At 34.1% G+C, this 20,663-nt stretch overlaps 1 protein-coding gene across 8 annotated transcripts in view; it reads right to left on the bottom strand.

Moving 5' to 3' along the window:
• Positions 1 to 20,663, bottom strand: part of ARB2A (ARB2 cotranscriptional regulator A) — a 455,970-nt gene that overhangs the window by 255,398 nt on the left and 179,909 nt on the right. For all 8 annotated transcript variants that reach the window (XM_082623477.1, XM_082623475.1, XM_082623478.1 and 5 more), the window contains one exon: positions 13,971 to 14,189. In XM_082623477.1, coding sequence (XP_082479603.1) covers positions 13,971 to 14,189 — 219 coding nt within the window. The remainder of the gene's footprint in view (positions 1 to 13,970; positions 14,190 to 20,663) is intronic.

Below are 20,663 nucleotides of genomic sequence, written 5' to 3'. Positions count from 1 at the left end.
AATGAAAAAGGAGAAATAACAACTGACACTGTAGGAATACAAAGGATCATAAGAGATTACTACAAGCAACTATATGCGAGTAAAATGGACAACCTGGAAGAAATGGACCAATTCTTAGAAAAGTACAACCTTCCGAGACTGAACCAGGAAGAAATAGAAAATATAAACAGACCAATCACAAGCACTGAAACTGAAACTGTGATTAAAAATCTTCCAAACAACAAAAGCCCAGGGCCAGATGGCTTCACAGGCAAATTCTATTAAACATTTAGAGAAAGGCTAACACCTATCCTTCTCAAACTCTTCAAAAATATAGCAGAGGGAGGAAAACTCCCAAACTTATTCTACGAGGCACCCATCACTCTGATACCAAAACCAGACAAAGATGTCACCAAAAAAAGAAAACTACAGGCCAGTATCTCTTATGAATACAGATGCAAAAATCCTCATCAAAATACTACCAAACAGGGCCTCCCTGGTGGCACAGTGGTTGAGAGTCCGCCTGCCGATGCAGGGGATATGGGTTCGTGCCCCGGTCTGGGAGGATCCCATATGCCGCGGAGCGGCTGGGCCCGTGAGCCATGGCCGCTAGGCCTGCGCATCCGGAGCCTGTGCTCCGCAACGGGAGAGGCCACAACAGTGAGAGGCCTGCATACCGCAAAAAAAAAAAAAAAAAAAATACTACCAAACAGAATCCAACAGCATATTAAAAGGATCATACACCATGATCAAGTGGGGTTTATCCCAGAGTTGCAAGGATTCTTCAACATACGCAAATCAATGTGATACACCATATTAACAAATTGAGGGATAAAAACAATACGATAATCTCAATAGATGCAGAAAAAGCTTCTGACAAAATTCAATACTCATTTATGATAAAAACTCTGAGAAAGCAGGCATAGAGGGAACGTACCTCAACATAATGAAGGCCATATATGACAAACCCACAGCCACATTGTTCTCAATGGTCAAAAACTGAAACCATTTCCAATAAGGTCAGGAATAAGACAAGGTTGCCCACTCTCACCACCATTATTCAACATAGTTTGGAAGTTTTAGCCACAGCAATCAGAGAAGAAAAAGAAATAAAAGGAATCCAAATTAGAAATGAAGAAGTAAAACTGTCACTGTTTACAGATGACATGATACTACACATAGAGAATCCTAAAGATGCTACCAGAAAACTATTAGAGCTAATCAATGAATTTGGTAAAGTTGCAGGATACAAATTAATGCACAGAAATCTGCATTCCTATACACTAATGATGAAAAATCTGAAAGTGAAAGGAAGGAAACACTCCCATTTACCACTGCAACAAAAAGAATAAAATACCTAGGAATAAACCTACCTAAGGAGACAAAAGACCTGTATTCAGAAAACTATAAGACACTGATGAAAGAAATTAAAGATGATACAAACAGATGGAGAGATATACTATGTTCTTGGATTGGAAAAATCAACATTGTGAAAATGACTCTACTACCCAAAGCAATCTACAGATTCAAAGCAATCCCTATCAAACTACCAAAGGCATTTTTCACAGAGCTAGAACAAAAAATTTCACAATTGGTATGGAAACACAAAAGACACCAAATAGCCAAAGCAATCTTGAGAAAGAAAAACATAGCTGGAGGAATCAGGTTCCCAGACTTCAGACTATACTACAAAGATACAGTAATCAAGACAGTATGGTAGTGGCACAAAAACAGAAATACAGATCAATGGAACTGGATAGAAAGCCCAGAGAGAAACCCACGCACATATGGTCACCTTATCTTTGATAAAGGAGGCAAGAATATACAATGGAGAAAAGACAGTCTCTTCAGTAAGTGGTGCTTGGAAAACTGGAGAGCTACATGTAAAAGAATGAAATTAGAACACTCCCTAACACCATACACAAAAATAAGCTCAAAATGGATTAAAGACCTAAATGTAAGGCCAGACACTATAAAACTCTTAGAGGAAAATATAGGCAGAACACTCTATGATATGAATCACAGCCAGATCCTTTTTGACCCACCTCCTGGAGAAATGAAAATAAAAACAAAAATAAACAAATGGGACCTAATGAAACTTAAAACCTTTTGCACAGCAAAGGAAACATTAAAACGGAAAGACAACCCTCAGAATGGGAGAAAATATTTGCAAATGAAGCAACTGACAAAGGATTAATCTCTAAAATACACAAGCAGCTCACACAGCTCAATATTAAAAACATAAACAACCTAATCCAAAAATGGGCAGAAGAACTAAAGAGACATTTCTCCAAAGCAGATATACAGATTGCCAACAAATACATGAAAAGATGCTCAACATCACTAATCATTAGAGAAATGCAAATCAAAACTACAATGAGGTATCACCTCACTCTGGTCAGAATGGCCATCATCAAAAAATCTACAAACAATAAATGCTGGAGAGGGTGTGGAGAAAAGGGAACCCTCTTGCACTGTTGGTGGGAATATAAATTGATACAGCCACTATGGAGAACAGTCTGGAGGTTTTTTAGAAAACTAAAAGAAGAACTACCATATGACCCAGCAATCACACTACTAGGCATATACCCTGAGAAAACCATAATTCAAAAAGAGCCATGTACCACAGTGTTCACTGCAGCATTATTTACAATAGCCAGGACATGGAAGCAACCTAAGTGTCTATCGACAGATGAATTGATAAAGAAGATGTGGCACATATATACAATGTAATATTACTTGGCCATAAAAAGAAACGAAATAGAGTTATTTGTAGTGAGGTGGATGGACCTAGAGTCTGTCATACAGAGTGAAGTAAGTGAGAAAGAGGAAAACAAATACCATATGCTAACACACATATATGGAATCTGAAAGAAAAAAGGTTCTGATGAACCTAGGGGCAGGACAGGAATAAAGACACAGATGTAGAGAATGGACTTGAGGACACAGGGAGGGGGAAGGGTAAGCTGGGGTGAAGTGAGTGAGTGGTATGGACATATATACACTATCAATTGTAAAATAGATAGCTAGTGGGAAGCAGCTGCATAGCACAGGGAGATCAGCTCAGTGGTTTTCGACCACCTAGATGGGTGGGATAAGGAGGGTGGGAGAGAGATGCAAGAGGGAGCGGATATGGGGATATACATATGCATATAGCTGATTAACTTTGTTATACAGCAGAAACTAACACAACACTGTAAAGCAATTATAGTCCAATAAAGATGTTACAAAAAAATGTGTAAGGGTGTCTTACTCTCAAGGAGAGAATGTGGGTCGCAAATTCTATACCCAATATATCTAACCATTGTAATCCTCTAAGTACGGTCTTTGAATAAACTGTTGCATGTGGGAAATACTATTCTGATTACAGCAATTGCCTGCAATCCAAGAACGATCCATTTATCCTTTCACTCATGTATATATATTTCACATACATACAGAGAATTCTTAGAGAATCAGTTGTAGGAAATGTTCATTATTGGCAATGTAGTATAGTGGGAAAAACAGAGGTTTTGCAGTCAGACAGACTGGGGCTCAAACCTTGGTTTAGTTACTCTTATTAGATATGTAACTATGAGTAAGTCTATTTACATTTCTGAGTCTCATTTAAGGATGTGTAAAGTCAGGGTAATACATAAGACAATTATGAGGATTACACGAACAAACAAATGATGACAACTACTTCTAACTGTACAAATGGATGCTCAAGGGGGGAAGGAGTTGGGGTCAGAGGGTCTTAAATTGCCCCCTTTTCCCAAGAAGGGGGTGGAAATTGTGAACATGACCAAAGTGATTCATGATCAAAGCCAAACAGAAGCATGGGGAATCCAATTGTAGTTTAGACAGTTACTGTCAAATGTTTTCTTAGACAAGAAATAAGAGGAACCCAATTTGGAGAGCTAAGAGGAGCATGGCTTCACAAATGGAAAGAGAGTCAATGACAGGTGCAAGTGGACTGTAAATCAAGGATATTATATACAATATTTCTAACTAATATTTACTGAGTGAATACTATTTGCAAAATCCAGTACACATGTTGCCAAACACCAGAAACCCAGTTCTTAACTACTCTAGAAATATTCTAATGCAAAGTAAAGAAAATATAAAACAGGAAGACAGCACCAGTAACAGAGAGATAGCACCAGTAAAGAACAAGTAGAATATGGTAATAAAATAGACCCCAGCTGGATAGCAGGGATAAATATTTGAGCTTTCCTGGGAAGCAAGAGGCCACTCATTTTAGGGAAAAGAAGAGAATGAAAGCTGTAGTTGCTAAAACCCCAAATGGGCATGTGATTCTCCAGGGTCTTTTATTTTTGGGGAAGAGCAGTAGAAAACAAATTCTAAATCCTCAAATTCCACTGACCTGGTCACTGTGGACTTGACATGTTAGTTTCAATGAAAGGGGATGGCACGGGGCAGAGAACAGGTGAAGCAGTCTAGACATAGTGCTTGCTGAGTCCAGATGAGAAAAGTTCAAACTGGATAGGACCAAATGCCTTAATAAACCAGTCCTACTCTGTTCTAGTTTCTCTATTTCAGGTTACATAGCTGCTTATATTGTTCTAGTTATATACTGCCTAAAACAAGAACTGAAAAAAAAAATGTTTCTTATCCTAATCTAAACTGCTTGCTTTTGTTGATTCTACGCTTACTCCAGAAAAGAGATGTAGACCAATGGTTCTAGAAATGTGGTCAGCAAACCTCTGGGGTTTCCACAGACCCTTTCAGGGGGTCTGCATAATAATACTAAGACATTATTTGTCTTTTTCACTGTGTTAGCATTTGCATTAACAGTTGAAAACAATGGAGAATTAAAACTGTTGTGAATTAGCACAGATCACTGTAGCGGTTCTAAACTCTAGTAGTCATTGTATTATTCACTACCATATACTCAGGGGAAAAAAAAAGAAAGTTTGCTTAAAGATGTTGATGAAGCAGAAAAACTACTTTTATTAAATCTCAACCCCTGAGCATATGTCTGTTTAATATTCTGAGTGATGAATAGAAGGAACGCATAAAGCACCTGCAAACCAAATTATGTTATGATGGTTGTCTGGAGAAAAACTAGTTGTGCAATTAATTGAGTTGTGAGCTAAAGCAGCCACTTTTTTAATGGAACACCATCTTTACTTGTAAGATTGAGAAACAAACTATGATTCAGATTTGGGCATTTGGAAGCCATTTTCTTGAAATGAACAAAGCCTGACAGTTTAAGGAAAACAACTGACAATATTTGTCGCTAATAAAAATTGAGCTTTCTTGATAAAATTAAAATTTGGGGCAACTTGTACACTCCTTGATAAGCTTGATAGTTTTTCAATTCTTAAAAGCTTTGTGGATGAGATTGGTAGGAACAGTAATAGATAGGAATTTTTGATACTACATAATAAAATATGTCAACATTTGGAAGATCTGTATAGCTCAGTGAAACAATATTTTCCAAATGACCAATACAAGATGTTATAAAGTCATTCATGGGTAAAAGATCCATTCAAAGTACAACAAAGACCAATGGATTTCCATAAAACAGAGTATGCAATGCTCACTGATGTGTTTTAGATTCACACAGCAACTAATCTTTAAGAAACTATTACCTCTTGTTGAATGTTGGTACAGCATCAAAGAAGAGTATATATACTTATCTGAAAAACTTTTTAGGGGCTTCCCTGGGGGCGCAGTGGTTGAGAGTCCACCTGCCGATGCAGGGGACACGGGTTCGGGCCCCGGTCTGGGAAGATCCCACATGCCGCGGTGCGGCTAGGCCTGTGAGCCATGGCCGCTGAGCCTGCACGTCCGGAGCCTGTGCTCCGCAACGGGAGAGGCCACAACAGTGAGAGGCCCACGTACCACAAAAAAAAAAAAACTTTTAAAACACTCCTTCTTTATACAAATGCATATCTGTGTGAAGCCAAATTTTCTTAATAAATGTCAATAAAGACAATATATCACAAGATGCATGTAGGAATTCAGCTGTCTTTTATTAAGCCAAACATTAAAGAGACTTTAAAAAAATGTCACACATCTCACTATGTGATTTTTGTTTTGGAAAATATACTTATTTCTCATAAAAAATATGTTATTTATGTCATCATATAACAGGTTTATTATTGTTATTTTAAAATAAATATTTAAAAATTTCTCAGGTTTAATTCTTCTTATGGAAAATATCAGTAGATGTAACCCATATAAACAAAAACCCTTTAGTGACCTTAATAATGTTTAAGCATTTGCAAAAGGGTCCTGAGACCAAAAGGTTTGAGAAGCAACTGAATGTAAACTAATTGGGAGAGATGTCATCTGGCCGTAATTCTCTCCATATTTCCTAAGGGAAAGGGAATAAGGAGGGAAGAGAAAGGAAAGGGGATATACTGAATAGTAGGTATCCCACTGGCTGTTTTCATACACATTAATTTACCTCATTAATTCCATACAACAGCCTAATAGCTATGATTATCCCTATTTTACAGATGAAGAAACTGAAACTCAGAGAGGAGAGGTGACTTGCCTAAAGTCACAGCTTGTAAGCGAGAGAATTAAGGTTACAGCATGCACCTTTTTGATTCTAAAGTTCTTATTCTTTCCACTACCTTATATTTATGGCAGAATCCCCCCACTAAAATTCGTCAGTGGCCAATCTAAACCCCTAAATGCGGAGCTTTGGTCTTTTCTGTAATTTCTGTTACAAATCTAAATATCTAATTATTTTACTTATTTCTAATTCTTCATTTTGACTGGTTTTTAACCACATCCAAAGAATGCTTGGTAGACTTAAAAATGGCTGCTAGTTGAATTTAGAGAACAATGCACTAATTTTCTGAGTGTTAGTGTTGTTTAGACATAATATACATAGTCTCACAGTTCTTTCAACCTCATGCTAGTCAATATAAAAGAGTAGATTTAGGGCTTTCCTGGTGGCGCAGTGGTTGAGAGTCCGCCTGACGATGCAGGGGACACGGGTTCGGGTCCCGGTCCGGGAAGATCCCACATACCGTGGAGCAGCTGGGCCCGTGAGCCATGGCCGCTGAGCCTGCGCGTCCGGAACCTGTGCTCTGCAATGGGAGAGGCCACAACAGTGAGAGGCCCACGTACCGCAAAAAAAAAAAAAAAAAAAAAAAAAGAGTAGATTTATATAGTGAAGGGTCTGTCTCTTTTGCTTTGTAGGTTCATGTTCGCAAGTATTTATTCAAACATGCATTCATCAAATATTTATTAAAAAATCGACTGTGTTTACTAGGCTTTGGTAACATGAAACATGAAAATACAAAGATTAATTTCTGATGAGTTGAAATAGAATTATGGCCCTTTCAAAGCTTTACAATTTTATGGAAATCTTCTCTGTAATTAGGTTTGATCAGAGCTTCTCTTTTAAATGAAAACCTTAAAATGAAGAAACTAACGTATGCTTTAGTGAACATTTAATGATTACATTTTAATATTGCTGTATTGAGTTCTTAGAAAATGCAAGTAGTAATAACAATGATCTGCTGCAGGAAGGATGCATTCCAGCTTGCTTTCTATCATGTTAAAGACACACTGGATGTTTGGAGGAAAGGTGAAAATTCATTTCAGGGGGAAATACACTAGGAAGTCTGAATTTAGCCATAGATCTAAGCCACATTTTCCAGTTGAACTACATCAATTAGCAAAGCTGATGTTTTGATCTCCTTCTGTCTGATTCCTATGCTATAGTGTTCACTGGGTTCCAAATCCAGGAGGGTAAGACAGGGGTATTATTTTTGGTACAAGGTACCAAAAGTTGCAAGGGGATTTTGAAATCGGATTCTTTCTCAATTGATTCTGAACTTGAGAGAAGACAGGATGTTATTTATTGGCCCAGAAGTCCCAAGACTATGTGCCGGATACTATGTTCACTTTATATATATTATTATCATTCCATTTTTCAGACAAAAAACTGAGGCATAAGGAAGTTAACTTGTTTGAGGTGACGCTATATTAAGTGGAAGAGCTGAGATTCAAGCTCAGGTCTATCTGACTTTGCACTTCTAATCTCATCTCCACACCACCTCTCTGCAAAGGATATGATTCTAAATGTTATTCAGGCACTAAAAATAGGAAATAAAAAGAGTTATTATCACAATCTGCCTTCAATGACTACAGGTTTTAAGTTTATTTGGAAAAATGTAGATGTCTTAGAATACAGAAAATGTTTAAAATAATACATTCTTATATTGATTACTTAGTTACTAGCTAAGTCTATTCATTTTTCTTTCTAGTTATATTTTAAAAGATTTTGGGCTAAGGAAAAAGAAGGAAGAAAGAAAAAATGTAGTGTGATTGGTGTATTCAGTTTCTGAGGAAAACAAAATTCAATATGAACAGCAGCAGCCCCTGGTGGTCTAAGGGGAAAAATAGTGTATCTATTATTATGGGGGTTGAAATATGTTTTTAAAAAGAATATATGTACATATTTAGCCATTTGACTCAGTTCTCAACCCAACACATTAAAAAACAGATGCTTTAAAAAATAATCTGTTGGCAAGATGCTTGTTAAAATTTTATCAGTTGAAATATTAAAATTCATTATGAATTAATTAACACATTATATAAAAATAAAATGTTTTTGTTTCATCATTTTACAAAGTACTATACCAGTGGTGATTAACACTGGGAATTTTGTGTGTCTTGATGTGTGTTGCTCAAAAAGAAACTAAATTTATAGGATTACCACTAAATTGATGACATTTTCTGTCTTCACTCTTGAATTCAGTTGGCAGATGTTTCTGAGAACAAAAAGTTCCATCTTATTACAAAACATATTAAGCAGGTTTTCCTGCCAGGCATGTCTGACATGATGTTTATTGCCTAGACCAAATCAATCCCCTTAATAAGCCATAATATATGCCAGAAAGTACATTATTTCATAGTTAAGGAAAGTTGCCACATGAAAGACGAAGTATTTTGATCTCTCAAGCTCTGCTCCTAATGCATCAGAAATGTGCTACACAATCCAATAGTTAGTCACGTCTATTTATACTCATTTAGTAAGTAAAATAAAACTATACTTTGCTAATCTTAAAGTTTTAGGCCTGGATTCTACTTTATTTCTGCTGGTGTATACTAGATATTTGCAAAAATTTCACAGGAGATTTTGGCTATTTACTGGATGCCAGAGAAAGAAAAGTCATATACTTGAATATTCTAGGAAAATAAAATGGTTTCAGAGATTAAACAATCATTGATTGAAATATAAATGAGTTGAATTTGGTTGCTAAATCACTAGATAAAAATGACTTCCTGTGGCATTTGCACGGAAAAGAAGAGGTACAGAGGAGAAGAAAGGATACTTATTAGCCTTCAGCAATATTTTGGACATAGTCCAAGTCAGAGCATCAAAAACAGATTTTTTTTAAAAGAAAGCTTCAGTTTATCAGAGCTGGCTGTTTCTGAACAATCGCAAAAATTCACAGGAATGCTGAAAAAAATCAGTCAGAAAACTAGACACCAAATATCTTGCGTGTTAAGGAATAAGTTTTTTGATGGATGTCAACAAGCAATCAATCCATAAATATTTGAGTATCTTCAATGTGTAATGCCAGGCTCTGCCAAGATTCCTATTCTCTAAATGTCTCCTCCACATTTGGATTTTTCCTTCTGTGGCCATATGATCTCCCTTCCCCCTCCACTTCTAGTAGTTTTATTTTTTTTAATGTTCTAAGTCTAATCCCTCTATTTTACTTCCTATCACTACAGTCCACAACTAAGTTTCTTAGGGAAGATATATTCAAGCAATTCTAACACAATATTACATAGATCAGTATCAAATCACTTTTGCCTATATTCCACCTACATACTATAAAGTTCTTCTACTGATCTTCTTCTTTAGTCTGAATATTTGTCCTCTTATGGTACAGTTTGATACCAGAAAAACCCTCATTCCTATGCTGCAAGTCACATTATCTAGGTATCTCTAGACTAAGGCCTAGTCTTTTTGCTTTGGTCTCCTTCCAGGGGATTGGATCCTAGTGAGTAGATTTAGCATCAGTTCCTGACTTTCTCGCAGTATGCACTGTACTACTGTAAAAACTGGCTCCTGTCTGCTTATTCATAAGGATTGATATGCAATTCCAAAATCTATAAAGCATGCTCAAAGGATTGTAGGGCTATAGTGGAAAGGTGTAAAAGATAAATTGATAATAATATTATGAGACAGAAGAGATAGCTCAAGATAGAACATGATAAATTCCATACAAGTTAACTAATCATGACAACTCCCAACAGTCTTACTAAGGAGAGGTCACTAAATATGATGGGTGTGGATGAGTGGGATTTCAGCTGGGCACTACAACATGGATAGAATCTGGATTAAGGGAAAGAACAGAAAAGCAAAGTTACAGATCCCATAAAGCACAAAGTGTATACAGGGTAGAGCAAGTACAATAGCCTGGCTGTACTCTTATGAGCAAGTGTGTAAAACAGAAATAGCAATAGGTTGGCATAAATATTTCCATTTTCATCCATAATTTTAGCATCATGATTATATAGCTAAAAAAGAAAATAGGGTATCTCACCTTTACATATTCAGATGAAAATGTATAGGTCAATCAAGGTATCAAATAAATCATGACAAACCGATTTTTTATCATTAATTTTCAGAATGTCTTCTCAGTTACTGGATTGGGCAGGGGATTAACAATGTAATTTTTCTTCATTTTCTTCGTTTTGGTTTCTTTGAATGTTTCCTCACAGAAGATCAAGTAGTATGCTTTAATAATGCAAGACATATTAGAAAAAGCAGTAGTAGTTTGGGATTTTAATCCTGGTTCTACCATCTTATTTATCAAATAAAAAATTATTATTATTATTATTATCATTATTATGGTTCTGTTCTAGGCTCTGGGTTACAGCAATGAAAAAAACAGACTAAGCCCCTGCCCCATGGACCTTATGTTAAGAGCTATGTGACCTCGGGAAATTTACTAAGTATTGACTCTTAGTCTCCTCATCTGTAAAATGGGATCAATATTATTGATCATATTAAATTTTTTAACACATTTTTGACTGGAGATGTATTGCGGCCACAGGCATTAGTTTCTGCAAAAATCCCCTGGTCAATGTGTTAACATTATTATTTATATATTATAAACAAACTATAAATAAATTGTTTACTGACATTTACTAGTGTCCATTAAATGATAAGTGGTCAAAAATCTATATAATCATCAAATGTAGTTTACTGTATCATATCATGCTTTTATTATAATTGATTTAATTTTCATATTTCAGATACATATTTTATTTTCAACCAGTTAGAACAATGTGGTAAAGAGGAAAGAGAGCAAGAATCTACAGTAATCAGAAGCACTGGTTTTAACACTTAGTTCCATCATTTAGTAGTTATATGATCCTAGACAAAAATGTACCATCTATGCATCAGTTTCTTTAACTATAAAATAGGGTGAAATTATTTGATTTACCTAGCTCATGGGGTTGTTCCAAAGAATAGATGATTGATTTCAAAATGTAAATGGTTAAGAAGTATATAAATAAAAGTTAACTCATCCTCATCACATACATGCTCTGTGTCTGAAAATTACAAATACATATTTGGAGATATGTAGAGGAAAGGAGAGTACTAGAAGTCACTTCTTGAGTGGATCAAAATTACCTAAGGATTAAGGCACCTGACACAAGATGAACCATTATTCTCTTTCCCACTACAGGATCATGGCTTACTATCTAGAAGTATGTTTGAAGAGTGTCAGCTTAGCTCTGCTATTTTGCACAATTCTGGAAGATTTTAAGAGAAAGGGTGTTTATTAAGAAAAATAACATTCATAACTAAGACTATCAGGTATAAAGCTGTGTTATCTACATGAGTCTATTTTTTTTTTTTTTTTTGCGGTACGCAGGCCTCTCACTGTTGTGGCCTCTCCTGTTGTGGAGCACATGCTCCGGACGTGCAGGCTCAGCAGCCATGGCTCACGGGTCCAGCCGCCCCACGGCATGTGCCCCAGACTGGGGCACGAACCCGCGTCCCCTGCATCAGCAGGCGGACTCTCAACCACTGCACCACCAGGGAAGCCCTACATGAGTCTATTTTTGTCTCTTGGTGCTTTCAATGAAAACCTAGATGAGTGAAATGGGACAAGATAAAAAGAGGCAAAAAGACATGATATGAAGTAAAAATAGCAGGAGTGTAGAAGAGATAAAACAAAGAACAAAAGACAAAGGGAAAGGTAAATCTTAATGAAGCAACATAAAAAGATTTTTTTCCCTTGGTATAAGAAAAAAATAGATGCAGAAATAAACAAAACAGACGTGAAAAAAGAATAAAGAAAATGCACACATACAAGAGAACAAAAGAGAAAAATTAAAGCAATAGTGACATGATAAAGAGAAAATAGAAAAGAAATAAAACTTAAAAGACAGATGTCAGAAATAGATGCTTAATCTGTACATATCATAGGCAAATAAAAGAAACTGTTTAAGAAGTAAAAAACTTAATACGCAAAATCACTTTTTGTTTGCATTTCACATAGGAAACTGAATATTGCGAGTGATTTGTATATTTCAAAAACTTATACAATTCATTTTTGGGATCCAGATATAAGGGGGAATTTTTTTTTAATTCTATCTTAAGATGGTGGTTGACAGACTGGATCACATTAATTAGGAAGCTCAGGACAACCGAAAGAGAAGAAGGTGACATCAGGACCCTGATGCAGTCATGGTGAAGAAAGGCAGTAATATAACTACATGAGCAAGCTACTTATGAATTCCAAATTTAATCATTGTTTTTGTTTTGCAAACAATATATTAAATAGTGAGATGCTTTTCAGAAATTTAAATATTGTAATCTGCCTAACTTTTGCTTGACTCATTGTATGACATGCTTTAGGTAGTCTTGATCTGGATATATTTTTTGGGGTCCTGAGAATTTATATGCTGCTTAACTGTCCTAATTTACTCAACAGACGGACCTATAATCAAATGTCTTGAATGTTTGGAGTAGAACTCCCAAAAGTATAGCAATTATGCCATGAACTAGAAGTAAAATAAAGAAAGTAACTTAGAAAGCTACATATTTTGCCTCAAAGGTGGTATGAAATATTTTACTAATGAGTTTTAAAGTAAATGTAAAAATAGCTCAAGTTGAATAATCTGAAACTTTATTACTATCTCACAGTATAATTTATAAAATGTTAAAGTGTCTATATTTAAATGTTCTGAATTGCTCACTTTTGAAGAACATATCAATTTACTATTTTACTTACCCAATAGCATTTGGGACATACTGTACTATTAAATTATATTTCTAGCACCCATAATAAGGGCTTTGAAAATTCCATGAATCTGTCACATATATGTAATGCACAGTGGTGTATCAAGCAGAATGTGTCAAAGGGCAAATAAAATTGTTTGTGCCCCCTATAGAATTAGAACTCCTTGGGCAGCACTGCTATAACGATCCCATGCTGCTAGCATTACAAAGTGCAAAGGTTCACTGGATAAGGAAAGAGCAAAGGACAGAGTTCCCTCATTACACTATTCCTAAACTATTCTAGCTTAAATATTTATTAAGATATTAATTACTCTTCCTCCCTCCATCAGCCTTCAGAAGTTAAGCTGAGAAACTGTGGATGGATGGTTGCTCATAGGAAAACAATGCATTAAAACTATAACCACCCAAGACGAAGACTGATGTTTGTACAGTGCATTATTAATTGATTTTGAGACTTAAATAAAATATCACACTGAAATAAGAATGTTACTTTGAATAAAAAACAGAAAACATTTCAAATAACACCCTTGGGAAATAAATCTTTAAAAATTTAAAAATTAACACTTAAAAAAAATAAACAAAATAATTTAAAAAATAAATTATAAATAAAGAAAAGGAATGTAAAATTGCTTAGAACAGGTCTGAACACATGGAAGATTTTTAATAAATGTTAGTTGCTGTTGTGGTTTTATAAAAAAGGGAAATGAAGTAATGAAGGAAAGTAATGATCTTGCTTATTACTTACTCTGATATACAACTGCATCATTTCTTTTTCCCTTTGGGGGTTACGATACTTCTCATAGAAATCACGTCGCTTCTTTGTTTCTTTAGAGACTTTATCTTTTCTTTCCCGTTTTTCTGCTGGTTCATCTGAACTATCAGAAGATGACTGTACATGTATCTTCGGCTTTTCTACTTCGATATAGTTTTCATTGGGATTCAGTACTATTACTCCATATCCTTCCTGTTTTGAAAGCAAAAAAGGCAGCATAATTTAATATTAGAAATCATTACAATTCATAAAAACGTTCTTAAAATCTCAGTGATTTAATATAGTTACATATTCACTAAAATATTCCTTTATAATAGATTATAGTTTTAATTTCTCCAACAGAAATTGATTTAAAATTATCTGCCTGTATTGTGTGTAGAAATAAGCATAGACTGTCTATAAGATCAAAAAGATAATTGTAACACATTAAAATAATAAAGCTTAAATTAAAAAGTACTAGATCTCCCAGAACCCCCAAAATGATTCAAATAAATTATCAAATTATACACTTTCAAACCACATTAATATTTATAATACATATTTTGAGAAAATAACCTCTTTGAAATTGAAGTTTACAATTCCAACCACATTTTGCTGGATTTCTGTTCCTTTACAATTGCACTTTAATGAGTATTTTTTATTTGTTTGAACTTAAAAAAATAAGCAATTAACAAGGAGTAAACAGCCTACAGATTTACATGTCTTTATTATCAGGAACACAGAATGTCTACCTGTGCATACTGGATTTTTTTCACCTCTCTTCTTTCAGGAAGGCACGCAAATCACAAAACAAAATAATGTCTTACTATAATGTATGGAACAAAGTTTTTAATCCTGAAATTTCTTTTATTTTTCAGCTACCATAAAATTTTCTCTTTATTAAGAACTAGTACCAGGAAACAAGTTCCAGAATTTAAAATACAGCTTATTGAGCTATTAAACTTTTTTAAAAGTTTTAAAAACATGTTTTCCTGTCTGACTTAATTCTAGCAAGGCAAACCTTTCTATAGTTATAATTAAGGAAACTTTTGGCATTTATATTGTAACTGATGGAATAATCTAACCATGAGAAAATAGAGGATAAACAATTACCACTAACAAGCCACACAAAATTTTGAAGCTATTTATATCTTGTCTTTTCTATTCAATTCTGTACTGTGGGTGTCCCTATTTTGTCTGGTAAAATCTTGTAAGGTCATACTTAAAACATATGTTATATTATGTTTAAAAAATAAGAGCTCTTAAAAATAAAGGTTAAAAAATTCTCATCCTTACTAAAAAAAAAAAAAAAAAAAAAGTACATACTTTTCCAAAAACTGTAACTGTAGAATCTTCTACATCAAGTTTAAATGTAATTGTTTTTTGCCAAACCAAACATATGATAATTAAAAAAAAAAAAACTGAGAGCAGTAATACAAGCCAATATTAGCATAGACTCAATTGTCCTTATTTTTAAATATGCTACATTGCTACACATTGTTGGCTTTTTTAATAGTTGATTTCACAAACTACATACAAACTTCGTTGGGACTGTTTCAGTTTCCGCCCTAATCAGTTGATATTATTGTCTAAAACCATGATATAGTTTGGAGATTTTCAAGATCACTGAAGTTTTGATTTTAGTGATAGGGCTGTTAATTAAGATATAGTTGTCTTACACATATGAAAACTATATAATAATATATACCAAACTGATAAACAAAATACCACATATTCCTCAATATGTGTTTAAATAAAATCTTTCATACCTTGTTCATGAAAGGCTTATAAAAGCACTTTACAAATTTTTTAATTTAAATGTTCATTAACAAAACACAAGACAAGATGGTTTTTTTTAAGTTTCTTAGCTGGTAAGTCAAAGTTTTACCGACAAAAGATATTTTATTTGGTTCTGCTTTACTCTAATCTGTATAGCTATTCAAAAGTCTTGTAATTCATTGTGATCACTGTCAGGTAGACATATTGTCACTCGGTGATTTTCTACAGTTGGACACACTTAACTAGTTATTAAAATCACATTTGAAGGAAGTTCCTACCCCTCTTCCTTGTGCCTCTTACAACTTTTCACGCCCTTCTCAAATTTCAGCTATAACTTCTCCTCCCACCAAAAGTAAGTTAAAGAACACTGTTGCACTCTGCTAAACAGGCTGAAATAGAGGCATTCAGTACACTGCCTCTGGTGTAAGGAACATAGTCAAAAAAGGTCACCATAGGCCAAAAAGAAAATTGCCTCCTTACTAGATTCTGTACCGTGAGTAAGTGGTCTCCTGTCATGTTTCTTCCCTGCCTTCTCTGAGTGAACTGAACTTTACACACACACACACACACACACACACACACACACACACAGCCTTTCATACTTACAAGAGTTAGGGTTAGCAAGACCAAAACAGAATCTTAGAATTCTTAGAGATGAAAATAGTGATATATTACATTTTAATGATAATATGAAAAATTTCAAATGCAAGGTAACAAAGTGGGACTTTAATAAATTGATAGAACATGAACATCATCTTTGCACAATGAATAAACTCCAAATAAAGGTAAATTCTTTAGACAAAATTTATAGTCACCAAAAATGAGAAAACTATCACCCTAGTTTATAATTTAATCACTAGAAATAATATTTGCATAATGCCAGATTTATTTGAGCAGAAGTTTTTACTTCAATTTTTGCAAATCATAGATTGAGAAATTATTGTGCCTACTTGATTTTAAATGAACTATGAAATTTGACATGTCCCATCTAAATAAGTATAAAAACTAGAAACACATAAATCATCAAAGTAGTAGTATTTGTCTAAGTTATCGATTATGTAACTGAAAATTACATGACTCATTTCTCCAATTTTATAAAGACACAATGTCAATTTTTCACCAAGGCATCAACAGATGAAAAATGATTCTATTTTTAAATCATGACTATATAAATCAATTAAAGAATTTTTATCATATAAATTTCAACAATGAATGCTTCTCTTTAAACATTTGATTTATTCAGAAAATATTTTATCATTTAGATATTTCATCTGCAAATTTAATTAATGGAATAACAATCAAAAAATATTCAGGAACATTTTCTGTGGAAATGAGAGCTAATTTTAATAAATGTCTCTGTTTCAAATTCAATTACTATTCTGTAAAAAACTTACATTTTTCAAATAAAATTTTCCTGATAATTAATGCAATATTCACAGAGACCATTCATAACCATTTTATGAGTAGGAGAAAGCTGGAGCAACAAAACAAAGTTAACTATCCCACCTAAAGATATGTAGTAAAACTTCATCTTTTCCTCTTTTTCTCTGCCACATGTGAACATTGTCCAAAAAATCCTTTTACGTAATAAAGCTACAAAGAGTTTTTCCATGTTAACATTAATATATGTAAACTAAGTAAATAGTCAGAGTAAACAAAGCAGACCACAAACCAGTAGTTAAATTTAACTGTTTTAAATAGAATGATATAAATTTATATCTTAAAAAAAGAGAATAAACACCATTTTAAAAATCAATTCTTTCTATCCCAAGTAACTCAATCAGTACAAACAGAAATAAGTAAGAAGAGATCCTAGTTTAACCTTTAACAAATGTACCCATAAAGTTTTACAAAACTACTCTATAAAACCGGGCATCAAATATAATATCATAAAAGAACTGTGCACTGCCACTCCAAAGGAGATCTCCACAATTAATGCTTAGAACATTAAACATTTTATATTGAAGTATTTTTAATTTAATTATTCCTTAAGCATGCTAAATTTCTCCTAAGATGAAAATTTAGGTCATTTCAAATGTACATGGAAAGTTCTGTTATCTTTACCAAGATAAAGTGATCAAACTGATTATCTAACATTCTACAACTAAATAAATGAAACTTCTGGCATCTTTTGTAATGATTCACCCAAATCAATTCCAATATCCAACATTTCAAGAGACAAAGCATACATAAAGTTGTTAATTAACTCTTACGTTTGATTGCACAGTCTAACAGAAGATCAAGGTGATCAAGACGACAGATATTGGTAAAAGTAAGCTTTAGCTCTTTAATTTACCTCATCCTATTTTCTACCCTTTTGTAGCTATAACTATAGTTTCATTATTAAACCTGTGTTTATAAGGTATAAACCATGGGATCTTAATCAGAAACTCCCCAAATTTTATTTCTTGACATAGCATTTTATTCATCACAGTGCTTGCTGTGATTTAAACAGAATACACAGGCCTCTGGGCCTCCTTTACTTTGAAGTCTATAGATGCACTTACTAATAAATAATAGTTCATTTATCATTCAATCAACAAATGATGGCTTAGGTCAGAGGTCTAGAACAGACAGGTGATGCCAAACACAAAGAACCAAAGAGGAAATCTTGCTTAAGAAATTAAATCAGTACAGAAATGTACTTATGGAGAAGATTCTACAAATAGATAAAATTTTAAAATGCCTGGCCAGAAACAGAATGTACTTTTGACCCCAATGAAACCTTGCCAAAACTGAAGATTTATCCAAGTTAATTTGCCTGTTAATTACCAATTATAAGGAAATCGGAAAATGGGAGCAAATTCTACATCTTTTCAAATCTCTTGTGGTTGGCTACATAAAAAATCAGCTGAAAGTACTCAGCTCTACATATTAACCTGCCAATACTGCAAAGCCACATGTGACCAAAGAGGTCAGGGGCCAGAGTAGAATCCTTTGACCTACGGAACTATCTGTTTTGGTCTTCAGGCAAGGCTCCGTAAGGGATCATTTTACACAGATTTATCAATCATATTTTTCACGTTCAGCATTCTATCTGCTTGGTTTGAAAGAAGATAGGTGCTCATCCTCAAGGGAAATGAAACCCAAAGTGTCTTATCTATAAACTACATCAACCCATGGTTGAAATGGACAAACCACTGTCCATTCATCTTTTCTGAAAGATGTATGTTGTGTTTCTTCTCATCTTTTTCTCAAGAAGGGTATGTATATGTCACTGTTGCAACATCCTAGGTGCAACAGTGAGATGAGGTCATGACAACCAATCAGAAGTCACTAGTGAAGCGTTAAAGTAAACATAGCTGTTGGAGCTGCAGCTCTGCTTGAAAAATGCCCCCTCCATTATTTCAGCAATTTTCTCAAGACGTGACCTGGGAATGAAACGCCTGAAATGTCACTTGATTCTGTTTTGTGCTTCTTCCCAATTGCATTTAGGTAACAGCACCCTGCTAATATCTTGTAAAATGTTTGTCATGACCATGCTTTGACTTGTAGCTCCCTAAATTCTAATGTTGTGTTCCATGGTATAAAAATACCATAATGTGAACCAACATAGATTATCCCAGTAAGTTTCCAACTTCAAATAGCTCATCAAGTTAGTCAGTAAAAGAAAACATGCCACAAAAAGTTTTCGGAGGACCACCTGTTGTCTATTATTTTTACATAGCACTTACTCATAAATCATAACACAGGGTAATTAATCAACCTGTCAAAGAGAAGGTCAAAGGTTATATGGTAGAGTCAGAAGGTCATGCATGGGCTGATAGAGGTCAGGGTCACACTGCATTCCTCATTATCAAGTTGGGATGAGAGACGGCCCAAGCAAACAAAAGTGAAAGCAGATGGAGAAGAGAGTGGATAAAAAAAAAAAAAGAAAAGAAAATTTCACAAACAAAAAGAAAAGTGAAAGAAGACTGTCTGCTGCTTTCAAGTAGAGAATAGAAGAGAAAAGAAATACACTGAAATGTGCTCAAAGAAGCTCAAGAACATAAAGAAACTACAGTTTTATTAATTAAATAAGTTGAATATAACTTTTCTCGGTCATTGTATTAGTGCATACTAAGCAATATTAGAAAATATATGTTTGTCATCTCTATATCTTCCCTAGCTAGTGTACCGGGATAAATTAAGGTAAACGCAAAGAGTTCCAAGGATAAAGTACAATTACAAAAAAAACTTATTATAAGAGGGTTTTTTTCCCTTTAATATTGTTTCAGCATTATAACACAGATGCAAATAGTTTTAAGCCATAGGATAGATAATTTTTGAGTATGCTACAAAGATATCCACAAACACAAATGCATCATAAAAGTCCTTTTGAATAACAAAACAGTTATAAAATATTCTATTATAACGCTGGACTGAATTAGATGCAGAATACTGTGCAAAATTAGCTGTCACCCTTTGCTCAAAATCTTTGTTAATCTCATTTTGAATGTTTGCAGCTTTATCAACACATGCATCAATGTCAGCTCCTTGGTTACTGAACCGCTGTAGCTGGAAGAAGATATAATTAAAATGTTTTGGCACAGAAAAGGTGAAATTGTATCTTCCCTTGTTCCCTTAGGAGTCTGTAAAACATGAAGGATATATTGACAAACACACACCCTTGTCTCCGGTTCTGACATGAGGTCAACCAAGTGCTACTTATTTTAAAACATTCACTTTGCACTTACTCACACTATCACCTGCTCTGTTTCTAACTTTTCCTAGGCTTTAGAACGTTATGTTGCTTAAATATCACAAATTTCTTTTCTAATCATCAATATCTTATTTATCAAAGCATTCCGTAAATGTACAATAGCATTCTAAAAACATTTACCATTCATTATAAATGGTGGAAATATGATTTAATACTACAGCATTATGAAATATTTTATATTCTTTGCTTCTCATTCTCATAAAAAG

The sequence above is a fragment of the Mesoplodon mirus genome (assembly GCF_964341445.2).
Source record: "Mesoplodon mirus genome assembly, chromosome: 5".
Lineage (NCBI taxonomy): Eukaryota > Metazoa > Chordata > Mammalia > Artiodactyla > Ziphiidae > Mesoplodon > Mesoplodon mirus.
This window is presented reverse-complemented; position numbering and strand designations above follow the sequence as displayed.